At 43.6% G+C, this 19324-nt stretch overlaps 1 protein-coding gene across 1 annotated transcript in view; it reads left to right on the forward strand.

Annotated features, from left to right (window-relative positions):
* Positions 1 to 19324, forward strand: part of CARD11 (caspase recruitment domain family member 11) — a 687245-nt gene that overhangs the window by 327022 nt on the left and 340899 nt on the right. Inside the window, exon 6 of the mRNA XM_075830023.1 lies at positions 2914 to 3066. Within this exon, the coding sequence (XP_075686138.1) occupies positions 2914 to 3066 (153 nt within the window). The remainder of the gene's footprint in view (positions 1 to 2913; positions 3067 to 19324) is intronic.

The following is a 19324-nucleotide window of genomic DNA, read 5'->3' on the forward strand; positions in this document are numbered from 1 at the left end:
GAATAATATATGTTTGGAGTTGACAGAAGCGGACTGGATTGCAGCTTTAAAGGTAACCTGTCACCGGCATTTCACCTATTGAACTCTACTCACCCCTCGCTGGTCGCTGCTGTCAAAAGTTCATTGCCTTTATCGCCTCTCCTAAACTCCTCCTCCGACCGTAAATAACGGTCTGCAAATATTTCGCACCTTTTATGGTAATAATACATCAGTCTCGTTCGTTCCTCTTTTATGCCCGCCCACTGCCGAAAACTGTCTCGTCTGAGATACTGTTCGTATGCCCATCATGTATGGTCCGACACCCAATCTAGTTACTGTGCATGTGATGCTATGCACAGTGTGCATACGCAGTTATGCATACGCACCAGAACAGGACATTTATGCGCAAGCGCACAATTTCGTATATGCTAGGGGGAGGCGAGGAGTTGTCAATCGAAAGTAAGGAGGCGGGGTTAACTCAGAAAGGCTTGAGGAATGAAAATATGACTCTTTTCAAACTAAGATATGACTCTTTATGCTCATTTAGTGTGGGAACACTAAAAAACTGAATACTAAAGGTACAGAGCCAACTTAGAAGATAATTATAGGTTATATAAAAATGGTTTTCTCCCACTTTCACCAGGTATTGCTGGTTTAATAGGTGAAATGCTGGTGACAGGTTCCCTTTAAAATTGATCTGTAAAATTACTTATAATCCTTCTGTAAAGGATTTGCCAGACACAGCTTCTGTGTCGACACCCATGGTTAATCAGCCTGCATCTGTTCCTAGGTCTGCTAGAGTGACTCGATCTGCTACCACTCAGGCTGGTAGGCTGAGGAGTGGGAGAACCTATCACAGCCTGGCCAGACGGTTCTAGCTCCCGCCCTTGGTCTATTTATACCTTCATTTGCTGCTTGTCCTTTGCCTGTGATTCTCTTGTTTCCTGGCTCTGCCGTTCCTGCTATTACCATTGACCTCTGCTTCATATTGACCCTGGCTTGACTGACTATTCTCCTGCTCTGCTTTTGCTACCACGTACTCTCCTGGTTTGACTCGGCTCGTCCACTACTCTTGTTGCTCAGGGTATTGCTGTGGCCAACTACCCCTTTTCCCTTTGCTTCTGTGTACCCTTGTCTTGTTTTGTCTGTCGTGCACATATTGAGCGTAGGGACAGTCGCCCAGTTGTACGCCGTCACCTAGGACGGGCCGTGCAAGTAGGCAGGGACTGAGTGGTGGGTAGATTAGGGCTCACCTGTCCGTCTCCTTACCCTGTCATTACACCTTCACTACACTCATCATAGGTGTTTTTATTTTATATGGTTTATTATACTCCTAAACTATTATACTTCTAGTTGGTAAGGTGGAGACTAAAAATATTGTCTTATTCGGAATTCCCTTTATATTTAAATATGAAAGTTATATTTCAAAATTGGAAATGTTATAAACCTCCTAGAGACCCAGTTATTTTTAATAAAAGGTGTCAACTTTGGATAATTCAATTTCTAAACTAGGATTTATTAAATCTTTTTTTGTTTATTATTCTTTCCTTGGTGGCTGAGGTGGGAGTGTAGGTTGTAGGGTTTTGATTGTGTATAATTGTTAAAAAAAAAGTAGAAGAAGAAAAAAAAAGCAGTCCAAGAAAAAATCTCTTGGGCCCCACATTTGTAATTGAAGTGGCATAATTGATAGTATGGTTAGAAAATTAACTGATGGCTTTATCTTGTGGTTTCAGCCTCAGTTCTGGGCTTTTGTTCGGTAATGTGACCCACATCGAGACTGTCATATGAATAAATAGAGAGACTGACTTCGGCCCACACAGCAGACACTGAAGAATTCAGTTAGTCAGATCAGGGGTCACGTGACCAAAAGGCGGCACGGAACGAAGACTAAAAATAGGAGATAAAATCATCAGTTTTCTAACCATACTATCGTTAATACCACCTCAAATGGAAGGACCACATTTTTTTTTAGCTAGGAATGCTTTTTTAAAGTGTGTCTTACTTAATGGATAGTGTCTAGGGCGTCACACAATCTGTGCCTACAGGCTCCCGAGATGTAAATTCAGTACTGTAAAGGTCTAAGAACGGCGAGTAAATAATAACTTTATAGATTATCTTGTTTCCCCTTGCCAGTTAAGATCCCCATACAAGTTAGATTAATGTTGGCCGAAACCGCTAATTTTTTCTGAACCGGCTGACTATGGCGGCCTTCCGAGTTTCACCTGACAGATAATGTCAGGGTAAAGAAGTATCGGGCATGTATAATTTCAATGCCCAATTCTTTTGTTCTCAGAGTTGTCAGGAAGCAACTTGCTCCCTATCCATAATGAAAACACATGATCGGTCGAGCGTGCATGTGTATGGGGGGAGGGGGTTGGAGGAATAGCTGTCGGCTGAACGAGTGTTCTTCAATCAGATATTGAAAGTTTATGGCCATCTTGAAAACATAACAGTAAAGACATCCTTAATCAGTTATATATTATAGTATAGCATCTTCTTCATATCATTTCCTTCTAGTCCAAAATATATTTTCCATTGGGAATTTCATGGCTTTTCCCAAACCTTTCCACTATCTGTTAGAAATGTCATCTAAAGTTAGGAAGGATTTTATGTCTTCTTCATTTTACCATATTAGTGGAAGATTCCGGGGAGCAGATAGAATAAATGTTCTTTTTAAATTCGCTGCCCAAGCTGAAGACTGTGGCATAACTGTATTTAAGGATACTATGCAAATAAATGTGGTGCACATCATTGCACCATTTTCTGAATCATATCTATGCTAAAAGATTTTATAAATGTGCCTCACTGTGTTTCTCATAGTTTTCAACATCTCTGCTTGCTGTGAATCGGAGATACAGAGCAGGAGAATGTTTGGTGATTTGCTACACATTACATATCACTGTAATTGTTTCTTTTATTTTTAACACTCTATAGGATGGAGGTCGCAGTCTACCTGATTCAGATAAAGCCATAGTTGATATTCTTGAACATGATCGTAAAGAAGCGCTTGAAGATCGCCATGAACTAGTAAACAGAATATTTAATCTTCAGGAAGAAATACGCCAAGCTGAAGATTTGAGGGACAAGGTAATAGGTTCATAAATTTTCACTAATAACTTACTTTTAAAGTTCACTTATATGTGTGAAACATCACGAGAAAGTATATAGCTGTGTTTTGGTCCTCTCATCTCCCACAAAAAAATGGAATCAAAAGTGATCAAAAAGTTGCATGCACCATTACCATTAAAAACTTCAGCTGTCCTGCAAAAATTTAGCACTCGTATTGCTCAATCGATGGAAAAAATAAAAAACATATGGCTCTCAGAATGTGGCGACGCAAAACAAACTTAATTTTGAACAATTAGTTTTTTCCTTTGCAAAAGCAGCAGAACATTAAAAAAAACTTTTATTATCCCCGCAACTCCAGCAGAGAGCACAATGGAGTAGATATGTGCCCACAGGCAAGTTCACTTAACTCCTGACCGCCTCCTAGTTGGCAATCTCTGCTAACTGAGAACTTGGCCTCACACCGGAGGACCAATTCGGTACCAACATTGGCCCTCCAGACATCTCCCAATCGGAAAAACTCTATAGCAGAGCAGACGCTTGCTTCAGAGGCTCCACCTCTCGGAGAGTGCAGCCGCCATCTTCCAGCTTCTACACGTGGCTCAGCATTCTCCACTCCATTTTCTCGTTCCTCCAGGAGCCCTGCTAAACCAAGTCAGCGGCTACAAAATACGGACCCGATGCAGGAGAAGGTAGGAGATGTTACACTCATTACTAATAACACATTTGGGCACAGAGACATTTTAGAAAATTTGCCCTCTTCCTCCAGCCCTGTTACAGAACTCACGATGAAAAACATGATAAGGCCTTAAGCCAGTCCCTGCCATGCTGACCTTGGTAAGCTCATTAATCCTCTGTCGACTGCAGTGAAGGAGGTAGAAAATCGAGTACAACATGTGGAATAAAAAATTTGTGAAATTACATAATCTCACAACGACCACATTGATGCTCACTATGATTTAGAAGATGATATATCCCAGGTCAAAGCAAAACTGACAGACATGGAAGATAGATCCCGCCAGAACAATATTAAGTTCTGGGGGATTCCAGAAGATGTTGCCTGGCAAGACCTAACTTCCTATGTCCAGGGCTTCATCAAAACTATGCTACCCTTAGAGATCTTATAATAGACAGTATGCACAGAGATCCAAGACCAAAGCATCTAGCACGCATCCATTTTTTTTTTCATATTAAAATGGTTAATTTCAAATTATATGGTGCTGTCGGGAAAGGGTTTCCGCAAAGCGCAGTACAGTTACGTCGCGGTGATAGTGCGAGCTCCGAAGCAGAGTCTGCACCAGCACTGCCAGGTGTCAGCTGTATAGTACAGCTGGCACCCTACTGTAACGGCCAGGACCAGAGCTAGTCTCCGATCCGGACGATTAACTACTCAGATGTTGCGCGCAACAGAGATCACAGCATCTGAGGGGTTTTTAGCCAACCGGTACCCCAGCACCGTGATCACTGGAGTGCCGATGCTTGGTATAGCAACCGGAGGCCTAACAATGGCATCCATGTCTGCCTTGTACGGAAGCCTATATAGGCTTGGAGTCAGTGAACTACTGGCAGCTCTAATACACTGCACTATGTATGTAGTGAAGTATTAGAATAGCGATTAGAGGTGCAGGCCTTCAAGTACCCTAGTACCCTAGTAAAAAAAAGGGTGTTAAAAAAAAGTTTCAAGTTAAAAAAAACTAAATTGCCTTTTTTCCCCATAATAAGACTTTTATTGGAAAAAATTATAAAAAAACTTTACATAATTGGTATCGCCGAATCCGCAACGACCCAAGCTATAAAATTATTATGTAATTTATCCCACACGGTGAACGCAGTACAAAAAAATTATATGAAAAACAACACCAGAATCGCTGTTTTTAGGTCACATCTCCTCCCCAAAAAATGGAATAAAAAGTGATCAAAAATTCACATTTACCCCAAAATAGGACCAGTAAAAATGACAGACCGTCTCGCAAAAAAAAAAAGAAAAACCCTGATGCAGCTTTGTCCATGCAAAAATAACAGAGTTATGGGTCTTAGAATATGGCAACATAGAAAAACATTATTTAAAAAAAAAAAAAGTGATTTATTGTGCAAAAGCTGCAATACATGAAAAAACGATATAAATACACTACCTTTCAAAAGTTTGGGTTCAATCTTGTGTTTTCCATGAAAACTCACACTTATATTTATCAAATGAGTTGCAAAATGACTAGAAAATATAGTCAAGACATTGACAAGGTTAGAAATAATGATTTTTATTTGAAATAATAATTTTCTCCTTCAAACTTTGCTTTCATCAAAGAATGCTCCATTTGCAGCAATTACAGCATTGCAGACCTTTGGCATTCTAGCTGTTAATTTGCTGAGGTAATCGGGAGAAATTTCACCCCATGCTTCCAGAAGCCCCTCCCACAAGTTGGATAGGCTTGATGGGCACTTCTTGCGTACCATACGGTCAAGCTGCTCCCACAACAGCTCTATGGGGTTGAGATCTGGTGACTGCGCTGGCCACTCCATTACAGATAGAATACCAGCTGCCTGCTTCTTCCCTAAATAGTTCTTGCATAATTTGGAGGTGTGCTTTGGGTCATTGTCCTGTTGTAGGATGAAATTGGCTCCAATCAAGCGCTGTCCACAGGGTATGGCATGGCGTTGCAAAATGGAGTGATAGCCTTCCTTATTCAAAATCCCTTTTACCTTGTACATATCTCCCACTTTACCAGCACCAAAGCAACCCCAGACCATCACATTACCTCCACCATGCTTGGCAGATGGCGTCAGGCACTCTTCCAGCATCTTTTCAGTTGTTCTGCGTCTCACAAATGTGTGATCCAAACACCTCAAACTTCGATTCGTCTGTCCATAACACTTTTTTCCAATCTTCCTCTGCCCAATGTCTGTGTGCTTTTGCCCATATTAATCTTTTCCTTTTAGTAGCCAGTCTCAGATATAGCTTTTTCTTTGCCACTCTGCCCTGAAGGCCAGCATCCCGGAGTCGCCTCATCACTGTAGACATTGACACTGGCGTTTTGCGGGTACTATTTAATGAAGCTGCCAGTTGAGGACCTGTGAAGCGTCTATTTCTCAAACTAGAGACTCTAATGTACTTGTCTTGTTGCTCAGTTGTGCAGCGGGGCCTCCCACTTCTCTTTCTACTCTGGTTAGAGCCTGTTTGTGCTGTCCCCTGAAGGGAGTAGTACACACCATTGTAGGAAATCTTCAGTTTCTTGGCAATTTCTCACATGGAATAGCCTTCATTTCAAAGAACAAGAATAGACTGTCGAGTTTCACATGAAAGCTCTCTTTTTCTAGCCATTTTGAGAGTTTAATCGAACCCACAAATGTAATGCTCCAGATTCTCAACTAGCTTAAAGGAAGGTCAGTTTTATAGCTCCTCTAAACAGCAAAACTGTTTACAGCGGTGCTAACATAATTACACAAGGGGTTTCAAGTGTTTTCTAATCATCCATTAGCCTTCTAACACAGTTAGCAAACACAATGTACCATTAGAACACTGGAGTGATGGTTGCTGGAAATGGGCCTCTATACACCTATGTAGATATTGCATTAAAAACAAGGCATTTGCAGCTAGAATAGTCATTTAACACATTAACAATGTATAGAGTGTATTTCTGATTAATTTAATGTTATCTTCATTGAAAAAAACTGTGCTTTTCTTTCAAAAATAAGGAAATTTCTAAGTGACCCTAAACTTTTGAACGGTAGTGTAGATTCCCATTTGAACTAGCTTTTTGATAATATTATTCTGTGAAGTATGTATAAAAAGTATACTGCTCACTGTGAATGTTTAACGTAAAGATGTAATTTGTTAATGTTTTCCTTCAATTGAATTGTCTGATTAAGATCAATTAATGATTAGGCGGCAAAAAAGATTGTTCTCCATAGGAAGTGTCCAACTGTTAGCTGAAGGCCTAAAAACCAGATTCTAATGGAATATGGACGGATAAGGAGGTAAACCGGTAGCACCCAAGGCACTCTTGATGGCACTTGTATTGATGGTGTGTGACCTCACATATGCCTCCAAGACTGCAAGGATCAATTTGGTAAGATCTAATTGGTATGTCCCAGGTTTTACAGCTGTTGCTGGTAAATTCTGTTAGAGCTGTTTGATTTGCCTACAGAACAGTCCTGGCAGACCGGTGCCAACTTTATCAGCATGCCCGCCACCCATGGAGACCTTGAGAGGCCTTCCCAGGATATACAAGTTGTTTTTAGCTTCTTAAGATTAGGTATGTATATAAGTGTGTTAAGTTGCTCTGAGTAGGTAAGAAGAAAAATAGTTTTAAGATAAAGTATATGGTATCTGTGAATATTTCTGTGGGTAGGAGCTGTTACAGGTAATCAGCTCAGATCATGGTACAAATCCCACTGAAAAGAGTAACACCAAGTGCAACATAAAATGTACCCAGCAGCTACACATTTTCTTAACCCTTTAGGTGTTTCACAGGAATTAAAGTAACGTAGAGGGGAAATTTACAAATTTCTTTTTTTTTGTCAGAAAATCCATTTTAATCCATGTTTTTCTGTAACACAAAAGGTTTTACCAGAGAAACACAACTCAATATTTATTGCCCAGATTCTGCAGGTTTTAGAAATATGCCACATGTGGTCCTAGTGTGGTAATGGACTGAAGCACATGCCTCAGAATCAATGGAGCACCTAGAGGATTTTGGGCCCTCCTTTTTATTAGAATATATTTTAGGCACCATGTCAGGTTTGAAGAGGTCTGAGGGGGCCAAAATAGTGGAAACGCTCCAAAAAGACACCATTTGGCAAACTACACCCCTCAAGGAATTTATCAAGGGGTATAGAGCATTTTAACCCCACAGGTTTTTTGCTGAATTTAGTGGAATTCATCCGTAAAAATGAAACTCTACTTTTTTCCAATAAAACTTAGATATTGTTAATTTTTTACAAGGAATTAAGAAAAAAAAGCTCCCCAAGATTCGTAAAGCAATTTATCCTGATTACGGCAATACCCCATAGGTGGTAATAAACGGCTATTTTGACACACGGCAGGGCTCAGAAGCGAAGGAGCGTCTTTTTGGCTTTTGGAGCTCAAGTTTGCTGGATTGGTTTTTGGGTGTCATGTCGCATTTGCAAATCCCCTGCGGGACCAAATCAGTGGACCTCCCCCAGAAGTGACCCCATTGGGTAAACTACAGCCCTAAAAATAATTTATGTAGGGGTATAGTGAGCATTTTGATCTCATAGGTTTTTTGCTGAATTTTGTGGAATTAGGCTGTGAAAACTTCTATTGTTTTTTATTCTTTTTTTTTTTTATGGCGTTCACCAAATGACATATTTAATTTATTCTGTCGGTTGATGCGATTACGGCGATACCATATATATATAGTTTTTTTATGTTTTACGGTGTTTGCACGATAAAGTCACGGTTTTAAAAACAATATTTCGTTTTTGTATCGCCATATTCTAAGAGCCACAACTTTTTTATTTTTCCATCTAGAAAGTTGTGTGAGGGCTTGTTTTTTGCGGAACAAACTGTAGTTTTTTTTTTGTACCTATTTTGAGTATATGCAACATTTTGATCCCTATTTATTAAATTTTTTGGAAGCTTGAGTGACAAAAAATAGCGATTCTGGTATAGTTTTCGTATTATTTTTGTATGGCAGTCACCGTGCTGGATAAATGACATTATATTTTTATAGTTTAGGTCGTTACGGATGCGGCAATACCATTTATGCATAGTTTATTTTATTTTTTTTAATAATATAGGACTTTATAAAGGAAAAAGTGCAATTTTTTTTAATTTTATTATTTTGTAATGTAACTTTTTTTACACCTTTAAATTTTTTTGGAACTTTTTTATTTTTTAGTCCCTCTAGTGGGACTTGAAAATCCAATTGTTGGATCGTTATTATAATATCCTGCAATGCTTATGTATTGCAGGGTATTATACCTGTCAGTTTCACACTGACAGGGAGCATATTAGGTTCTGCCTCTGGCAGGACCTAATCGCCTTCCATAGATGGCAAACTGGAAGCCCTTGTTAGGCTTCCGGTTTCCATAGCAACTATCGGCCCCCGCAATCATGTAGCAAGGTGCCGATATTGTTCTAACAACTTAAATGCGGCGGTCGCTATTGACTGCCACATTTAAGGTGTTAATCGGTTCGGATCACCGCTGTGATCCGACCCGATGTTTTCCCCCGGTACTAAGGCTGCTGGTTGCAATCCTATATACGTCTCATATTAATGTATACACAAGACAAAAAGTCCTCTAGACATATGTTAGTCCAAATAAAATAAATTTTTATTTTTCCACAATTGGAATACCACCCTAAAGATACCCATACAAGTACATACAAATTAGAACATACTTAAAAGCGAGCAGAGACCAAGATAATCAATTCACCACCATGTCCCATATGTTATAATGATACATAGTGTCACGGAGCGGGTTAGTGGACCCACTAGGCCGTACCGCCGTAGCGGGAAGGCTGCTGGCCAAACCACAGGAAACCCCAGAAATACAATGTCCCGCACAAGGGTACCTGGATAGTCCAGACGGTGACCGAAGCTCTGGCACAGATGGAGATGGTTGCAGCAGACAGCGCCAAATGTGGCGGATGACACAGGAGCCGCAAGTTGCGCCAGACATGGTGGATTCCTCCGGACGTGGCAGATGACACAGGATGTGGCAGATTCCTCTGGACGTGGCAGATGACACAGGACGTTGCAGATTCCTCTGGACGTGATAGATTCCTCTGGACGTGGCAGATGACACAGGACGTGGCAGATGACACAGGACGTGGCAGATTCCTCTGGACGTGGCAGATGACACAGGACGTGGCACGACTTGATACTAAGGCAAAGCACGGGAAACAGGAACGGGGAACAAGGCACGGGTAACAGCAAGAACCATTTGCAAGACAGACTGGGAAAACTAACAACGCTCAGGCAAGGATTAGAAGGCCAGGGGTCTTCTTATAGACCAGGAAATCGTGGCAGTTGATGACGATGTCTTACTCCAATTTGCGCGCGCTGGCCCTTTAAGGCCAGGCACGAGTGTGCGCGCGCACCCTACGGGACACAGCCGAACGGAGCGGAAGTGAGCGCTGGTGTCTCCTAGGAAGGAGACGGGGACCAGCGCTCACAGATCCATGGCTGCGGACCTCAGGACCAAACCCTCTCCAGTCCACCAAATAGAAAGTCCTTCCTCCTACCCTTTTGCAGTCCAGGATCTCCTTTACCTCGAATACATCAGAAGGACCGCTGGGAGCAACTGTGGAACTAGAAGTCTTGGTGTAGCGGTACGGGACCACTGGTTTCAGGAGGGACACATGGAAGGAGTTAGGGATTCTGAGGGTAGGAGGCAGCCGCAGCTTTTAGGAGACAGGGTTGATTTGTTGCAGGATCTCGAAAGGGCCAAGGAACCTGGGAGCAAACTTCTATAAAGGCACCCTCAAGCGAATGTTCCGAGAGGACAGCCAGACTTTAGTCCCAGGAAGATACTGAGGCGGCTCTCTTCTCTTAGTATCTGCCTTTAGCTTCATGCGATCCACCACCAGCAAAATAGAGGACCGGGTCTGTTGCCAGATTTTCAGGAAGTCCCCATATGCAGAGTCAGCAGCGGGTACCTGAGATGAAGTTGATACAGGAAGAGGGACTCTGGGATGTTGACTGTATACGATGTGAAACGGAGTGGAAGTGGTGGACTCACTTGTGTGGTTGTTGTAAGAAAATTCGGCCCATGGAATTAGCTGTACCCAGTTATCATGCTGTGAAGAGATGAAGTGGAGGAGATAATTTTCCATAATCTGGTTGATCCTCTCAACTTGCCCATTGGACTGGGGGTGATAGGCAGAGGAAAAGTCCAAACTCACATCCAGGAGTTTACAGAGGGCTCTCCAGAACTTAGAGGTAAACAGAACACCCCGATCCGACACGATGTGTAGAGGCAAGCCATGCAAGCGAAAGATGTGTAGAATGAAGAGACTCGCCAGACGAGGAGTAGAAGGTAGGCCGGTCAGTGGGATAAAATGAGCCATCTTAGTGAACCGGTCCACCACCACCCAGACAGTGTTACATCCTGCTGAGGGAGGAAGGTCTGTGATGAAGTCCATTGCAATGTGCTGCCAGGGGGCACTGGGTACAGGCAGAGGTTGAAGCAGGCCGGCAGGCTTGGAGTGAGTCACTTTGTTAGAGGCACACACCGTGCAAGAAGAGACAAAGTCCAGAACATCTTTAGGTAGCGTGGGCCATCAAAAGTGACGAGCAATCAGGTCTCGGGTTTTACGGACACCGGCGTGCCCAGCAAGTTTAGAACTATGTCCCCAGCGGAGAATTCTTCTCCTGTCTGCCAACCGAACAAAAGTCCTCCCAGGAGGGATGTTTTTAACCTGCAGAGGATTAGCAGTGACAATGCAGGACGGGTCTATGATGGTCTGAAGGGACTCCACCGTGTCTTCCGTCTCAAACGATCTGGACAGGGCATCGGCCCTCACATTCTTGTCGTCCGCGGGACGGTAGTGGAGCACAAACAGAAAACGGGTGAAGAACAGCGACCACCTGGCTTGACGAGGATTCAGTCTTTGAGCGGACTGAAGGTAAGTAAGATTCTTGTGGTCGGTGAAGATCAGGATGGGTTGAGCAGTGCCCTCCAGAAGATGTCTCCACTCCTCCAGAGCCAATTTGATGGCCAGCAGCTCCCGATCTCCAATGGAGTAATTGCGCTCGGCAGAAGAAAACAGTCTAGAGTAGTAGCCACATACTACTGCCTTTCCTTTGGAGCTCCTCTGGAACAGAAGTGCACCTGCACCAACAGAGGAGGCGTCCACTTCTAGTGAGAACTGCCGAGACACGTCAGGGTGATGGAGGATTGAAGCTGAAATGAAGGCTCTCTTGAGGCTAATAAATGCGGACTCTGCCTCTGGAGTCCACACTTTGGCGTTCACACCCTTCTTGGTAAGGGTCGAGATGGGAGACGTCAGAGAAGAGAGGTTAGGAATAAACTGCCGGTAGAAATTGGCGAATCCCAGGAACCGCTGTATGGCCCTTAAGCCTTGGGGACGTGGCCACTCCAGGACAGCCTTCACTTTCTCAGGATCCATCTTGAGGCCTTGATGCGAGATGATGTAGCCCAGGAAGTTCAGAGAACTCTTCTTTAAGATGCACTTCTCCGGCATGGCGTATAAATGATTCTCCCTCAATCGTAGTAGAACCTGACGGACATGCCTCCGATGAGTCGTCGGATCTGGGGAGAAAATCAAAATATTATCGAGATAAACAACAACACAGACATAGAGTAGATCCCGGAAGATATCGTTAACGAACTCCTGAAACACTGCGGGAGCATTACACAGTCCAAAGGGCATCACTAGGTATTCATAGTGCCCGTCCCAGGTGTTAAATGCTGTCTTCCATTCATCACCCCGGTGAATCCGGACTAGATTGTAAGCCCCACGCAGGTCCAGCTTAGAAAAATGTTTGGCCCCTCGTGTGCGATCACACAGCTCTGAGATGAATGGCAACGGGTATTTGTTCTTGACTGTGATCAGGTTGAGGCCCCGGTAGTCAATGCAGGGATGAAGGGATCCATCCTTCTTTTTAACGAAGAAAAATCCAGCCCCGGCCGGGGAGGAAGATTTTCATATAAAACCCCTCTCCAGATTCTCCTTGATATAGGCCGACATGGATAGAGACTCAGGCAGGGAGAGAGGATATACCCGTCCACGGGGGAGAGAGGCATTAGGAACCAGTTCAATGGGGCAGTCATAAGTCCGATGTGGGGCAGCGTCTCAGCCTCATTTTTGCTGAAAACATCTGCATACTGAGCAAAATGGGGAGGCAGTCCTGCCAACGACTGAGGCAGAGGAGGCTTGACAGGAAGGATCTGCAACAGACAACGACCATGGCACTTGGAGCCCCATTGGAGAACCTCTCCAAAATTCCAGTCCAGGACTGGGGCATGTAGTCGAAGCCAAGGCAGGCCCAGCAGAACAGGATTGATGGCCTTGGGCAAAACAAGGAAGGAAATAAATTCAGAATGAAGTACTCCAACCTGGAGCTTCAACGGCTTGGTTTTAGAGATGATGGGATCAGGCAGAGGCAGTCCATTAACTGAGGCAACAGCCAAAGATGTCTCCAGGGTAACTGTGGGCAACTGAAGATGATCCACAAGCTCTTTCTGGATGAAGTTTGCAGCAGAGCCAGAGTCAAGATAGGCAGAAACTTGATGCGTCCTCTCGCCGGATACCAGGGTCACAGGAATAGTCAATTTGGAACCGAATGCTCTGTTAGATTCTGTTCCACCTAGGGTTGTCTCTCCAACCAATCCTAGGCAATGGGGTCTTTCCGGCCTCTGGGGACACAGACGCACAATATGGTCTCCATGGCCACAATACAGACAAAGTCCAGAAGTGCGTCTGCGTTGTTTCTCCTGGGTAGACAATTTGACATAATTACCCTGCATCGGATCCTCTGGTGGGACAACTGAGGAGGATTGCAGGACAGCAGAATCCAGCCTGGGACGTTCTCTCTCCCGGAGAACCTCTTGGGAACGTTCCCGGATACTCATGTCGACACGGGAGGCGAGTAGGATAAGATCGTCCAGGGTAGATGGCAGATCACGAGCAGCCAGCTCGTCCTTGATCCCTGAAGACAGTCCCTGCCAGAATGTAGCCACCAAAGCCTCGTTGTTCCAGGTCAATTCAGCAGCCAGGATACGGAACTGAATGGCATACTCGCCCACCGTGAGATCTCCCTGGTGTAGGGTTAGCAAGGATGCAGCAGCCGAAGAAACCCTCCCAGGTTCCTCAAAGATCGAGCGGAAGGTCCGTAAGAAGCACTGCAAGTCCTGGGCCTCTGGTCCCTGATGTTCCCACAGAGGATTGGCCCATGCCAATGGCTTTGCCAGTAAGGAGAGAGATGATGAAGGCGATCCTGACGTCATCCGAACAGAAGGACCTTGCATGTAGTCTGAAGTGGATCAGGCACTGATTCAAAAATCCCCTGTAGGACCTCGGATCTCCGTCATAGCGTGGAGGTAGCGGCAAGAAACACAGGGGGTTGGTACCGGTACAGACAGGAAGTGTAGCAGGCAGAACCGCAGGAACGGGTGCGGTGATGACTGTGGTTGGAGCAAGCAGCCGATGGGCTATGGTGTTCACCAACAGGAGGAGCTGGTCTTGTCGTGACTGGAGATCCTCCATCTCGGCCAGCATGGCTTGTGTCGTCAAAGTCTCAGGTTGACCAGCGGGGTCCATGGCCTGAGCGTACTGTCACGGAGTGGGTTAGTGGACCCACTAGGCCGTACCGCCGTAGCGGGAAGGCAGCTGGCCAAACCACAGGAAACGCCAGAAATACAATGTCCCGCACAAGGGTACCTGGATAGTCCAGACGGTGACTGAAGCTCTGGCACAGATGGAGATGGTTGCAGCAGACAGCGCCAAACGTGGCGGATCACACAGGAGCCGCAAGTTGCACCAGACGTGGCGGATTCCTCCGGACGTGGCAGATGACACAGGACGTGGTGGATTCCTCCGGACGTGGCAGATGAGACAGGACGTGGCAGATTCCTCTGGATGTGGCAGATGACACAATACGTGGCAGATTCCTCTGGACGTGGTAGATGACACAGGACGTTGCATATTCCTCTGGACGTGGCAGATGACACAGGATGTGACAGATTCCTCTGGACGTGGCAGATGACACTGGACGTGGCAGATGACACAGGACGTGGCACGACTTGATACTAAGGCAAAGCACGGGAAACAGAAACGGGGAACAAGGCACGGGTAACAACAGGAACGGGAAACACTAAGGGACCATTTGCAAGACAGACTCTGGAAAACTAACAACGCTCAGGCAATGATTAGAAGGCCAGGGGCCTTCTTATAGACCAGGAAATCGTGGCAGTTGATGATGATGACTTCCTCCAATTTGCGCGCGCTGGCCCTTTAAGGCCAGGCACGAGCGTGCGCGCGCACCCTACGGGACACAGCCGAACGGAACGGAAGTGAGCGCTGGCGTCTCCTAGGAAGGAGACGGGGACCAGCGATCACAGATCCATGGCTGCGGGCGTCGGGAGGTGAGTAAACCCGACGGCCCGCGGCCATGGACGCTACACATAGTATACACAAATACATAGTAACACCAATAACGGGAAGAGTATAAAATCTCCAAACTGATATCAAAGCCTCTGGTATCAGTCTCTCCACTATCTGGGTGAAGATCTATCAAAATAGTTCTATTAACCACTATACATAAATACTTAGCATAGTTGCATATCAATTACCTGTGGCTGACATGATGGCTATTGATGGTCTCAGCAAAGACACCTCGACGCGCGTTTCGCACCCTTCGTCATGAGATGGTGATAGTGTACAAAAATGTGGTTTAAATATTGTACCAGTAAATCGGTGACAAATGGCAGTTCATTGCGCCCTCCCACGTGTGTCGTCCACGTCAGGAGTGTTCCGTGCATTGACAGGATCCCCCATCATCTGCACTTCCGCCCTCACTATGACAACTTCCAGTACAACATTTGGAGGGTCAATCAAGCGCATGCGCACGTCACCCTATGTGTCAAGTCGTCTAGAGATATGGTATAAATCAGCCATTCAGACCATTTACAGTGTATTCGAAGCGGGGGATATTTTAAATTGTTTATTATAACCATCAACAACCATCAGTGCATCTTACGGTTTATTATGCTCACTATGTCATGTGTAATAATCAATTAAATGCATTTAACATATTAGCGTGTCATAAACTATGCGGTACATACAGCGACACCAGTGGAGGCACGGGAGAGGGAGACCACCACCAGTGCCCAACACTGGCGGTGGAGATCCCCCACCCGGACCCCCACTCTGGAGGCACCGTAACCCGCATTTCAAAATACATACATCAACTAGTCAGGACACCTTATTGGAGTGCATCATACTATCATGCCGCACGGCGCGCACCAACACCGGGAGAACGGATAGGGGAGACCACCCCAGCGCCAAACACTAAGGGTCAGTGTCCCCCATCCGGACCCCCATGCCGCACACACCGCACATAACGACAGCACGGAACCCCCAAATCAAAAAAGTGCATAAAGTACATATGTCCCTATATAGATGAATAGGTATTGTGCATGTCTAGGGTGTACTCGGCGAAGGACACCACCCAAAAAGTGGAGATGACAATCCACCAAACACACCCCAGACACAATTGTGTGAATACAGATATAGTGCTACATGCAAGGTGATTTATTCGATACAAAGATGTAGATTCCATATTTATACAGATGATTCATGAACAAATAATACCAAAACATAATTATAATATATTAAGTAATTAATATCTCCACATCTGGAGCTAAATTGTGATAATAAAAGACAAAAACAAAAACAAATATAAATAAGATAAAAGCAAAATAATAAATGAAAATTAAGTCTAATATAAAAATATAAGAGTATGAGGAGCGTGGACATATAGCCACACTCAACATACATATGTGCATAATGTCTGTCCATTGGTCACCGGAACAGTCCGGAAGTGATTCCAGACCAGTCCGGCGAGCAAAGGACAGAAGCCATTTAAACAATGTGTTGATACATATAAATAGTGCTCAATTATATATTTCTGTGTATATAGTGACAAATTCATCAAAAAATAATAAATTAATCCAGTGATCTCTACAAATACACCACATCTCAATCTATAAGAGTATCTCTACATATAGACTTTCTCCACATCTGTTTGATGATATTCCTCCCTTCGTCCTTCTCCACTCGTCACATAGGTCCCCTCAACATCTCGATACTATAATTCGCTAACGGTATCCATCCAATTCCGTACACTATCAAACTTGAAAATACAAAAATTTAAATTAGTAATTGTTTTTACAGGTATGATGCAAAGCTCAGGGACTCATTAAGCCCTTTTGGTGACATGTGTCTAATGTCACGATCCACTTAAGTTCCCTTCTTAAAAGTTGTTAGAATATGTCACCTCCTCTATTTCCCTCATATAGTCTGTCTATGCCCTTAATTTTTAAGAGTCTCCAATTGTTCTTATGGAAATCCCTGAAGTGTCTGGCAAGGGGTTTACTCCTATAACCTAATTCATCCACATGATCTCTACTGGTGATCCCCTTTATGTCACGAATGTGTTCCATCACGCGAGTTCTTAACTCCCTAGTGGTCATACCCACATATATTTTGTCGCATGGGCAACTCGCGTGATAGATAACATTCTTGACACTGCAGTTTATAAAATGGACAATCTTGTATCTTTTTTTATCACTCAAACCTACAAAGCTATCAGTTCTTTCCATGACAGCACAGGCCCCACAGTGACCACATGATACATTACCCCATCTAGATCCCTTTGAGCCAAACAAATATGTTAATGACGGGGTATAGTGGCTCCGAACCAAAATGTCTCGTAGATTAGGACTGCGCCTAGGTGTCATGGCTGACTGAGGGGTTAAAATTTTGGCTAAAGTTCTCTCTGTTTTCAACACTGCCCAATGTTTCTGGAAAATACCTCTCATTGTATTCCATTGTTTGTTGTAACCTGAAATAAATCTTACCACTTCATCCGGCCCTTTCTTTACCTTCGGTTTCAGAAGATCTGCTCGTTTTTTTTATTTTGCATTATGGAATTCATGTCTTACATGAGTTCCCTCATAACCCCTTCTTTGAAATCTTGATATAAGATCTTTAGATCTAGCTTCAAAGTATTGATCAGAGGAGCAAATGCGCCTCGCCCGGAGGAAATGTCCTCTCGAGATAGCCTTTATAACATGTTTAGGGTGGGAGGAATCTGCCATAAGATATGCATTAACCGAGGTCTCCTTTCTGAAGATATCGGTTTCGATTTTTCCACCAGTGTCAATCAGAATCTGAATATCCAAAAATTCAATTGCAGTATTGCTATATTTACTTACTAATTTAATATTGACATCATTCTCATTTAGGTAGCTCAAGAAGCCTCCAAGATCATGTTCCGTAGCCTGCCAGACAAACAAAATGTCATCAATAAATTGTCGCCATGACACCACAGATGACGCATATGGGTTGTCGTCACTCTCTATATTACTTCTCTCCCAAAAGCCCATAAACAAATTTGCATACGACGGGGCACAAGTGGCTAACATCGCAGTGCCGCACTTCTGTAGATAGTATTTACCTTTAAATATAAAGAAATTGTGACACAGCACGAATTCAAGTAGTTCCAAAATAAAATCAATCATTTCTTTACCAAGATTACCCATTTCCAAAAAGAATCTGCATGCTCTCAAGCCATGCACATGGTTGATGGACGTGTACAATGACTCAACATCACTTGTCACAATGTACACGTTTCCCTCTAGTTTTAAGCCTTCCAGGGATATCAACATATCTGTTGAGTCCCTAATATACGACGGGAGAGCTTCAACATGCGGTCTTAGATAATAATCAATAAAACGGCAAATCGGCTCACGTAGCCCACCGATCCCCGAAATAATCGGTCGACCGGGGGGGCAAATTAAATTTTTATGGACTTTTGGGAGAAAATAAATCGTAGGAGTTCTAGGTTCTCTTACTCTTAAACCCTCATTAACCTCAATAGGAATGAGTTTGTTATCAACTGCTTGCTTAACCCCTTAAGGACGCAGCCTAGTTTGGGCCTTAAGGCTCAGAGCCCATTTTTCAAATCTGACATATTTCACTTTATGTGGTAATAACGTCGGAATGCTTAAACCTATCCAAGCGATTCCGAGATTGTTTTCTCATGACACTTTGGGCTTCATGTTCGTGGTAAAATTTGGTCGATATATTCAGTCTTTATTTGAGAAAAATTGCAAAATTTAGAGAAAATTTAGAAAAAATAGCATTTTTCTGAATTTAAATGCATCTGCTTGAAAAACAGACGGTTATACCACCCACAATGGTCACTAGTTCACATTTCCCATATGTCTACTTTAGATTGGCATTGTTTTTTGAACATTATTTTATTTTTCTTGGACGTTACAAGGCTTAGAACATAAACAGCAATTTCTCATATTTTTAAGAAAATTTCAAAAGCCTTTTTTTTAAGGTATCTGTTCAGTTCTGAAGTGGCTTTGAGGGGCCTATGTATTAGAAACCCCCATAAAGCACCCAATTTTAAAAACTAGACCCCTCAAAGTATTCAAAACAGCATTTAGAAAGTTTTTTAACCCTTCAGGCATTTCACAGGAATTAAAGCAAAGTGGAGGTGAAATTTGCAAATTTCGTTTTTATTTCTGAATTTCAATTTTATTCTATTTTTTTTCTGTA

This window comes from Rhinoderma darwinii, chromosome 6 (genome assembly GCF_050947455.1).
Source record: "Rhinoderma darwinii isolate aRhiDar2 chromosome 6, aRhiDar2.hap1, whole genome shotgun sequence".
Classification (NCBI taxonomy): Eukaryota; Metazoa; Chordata; class Amphibia; order Anura; family Rhinodermatidae; genus Rhinoderma; species Rhinoderma darwinii.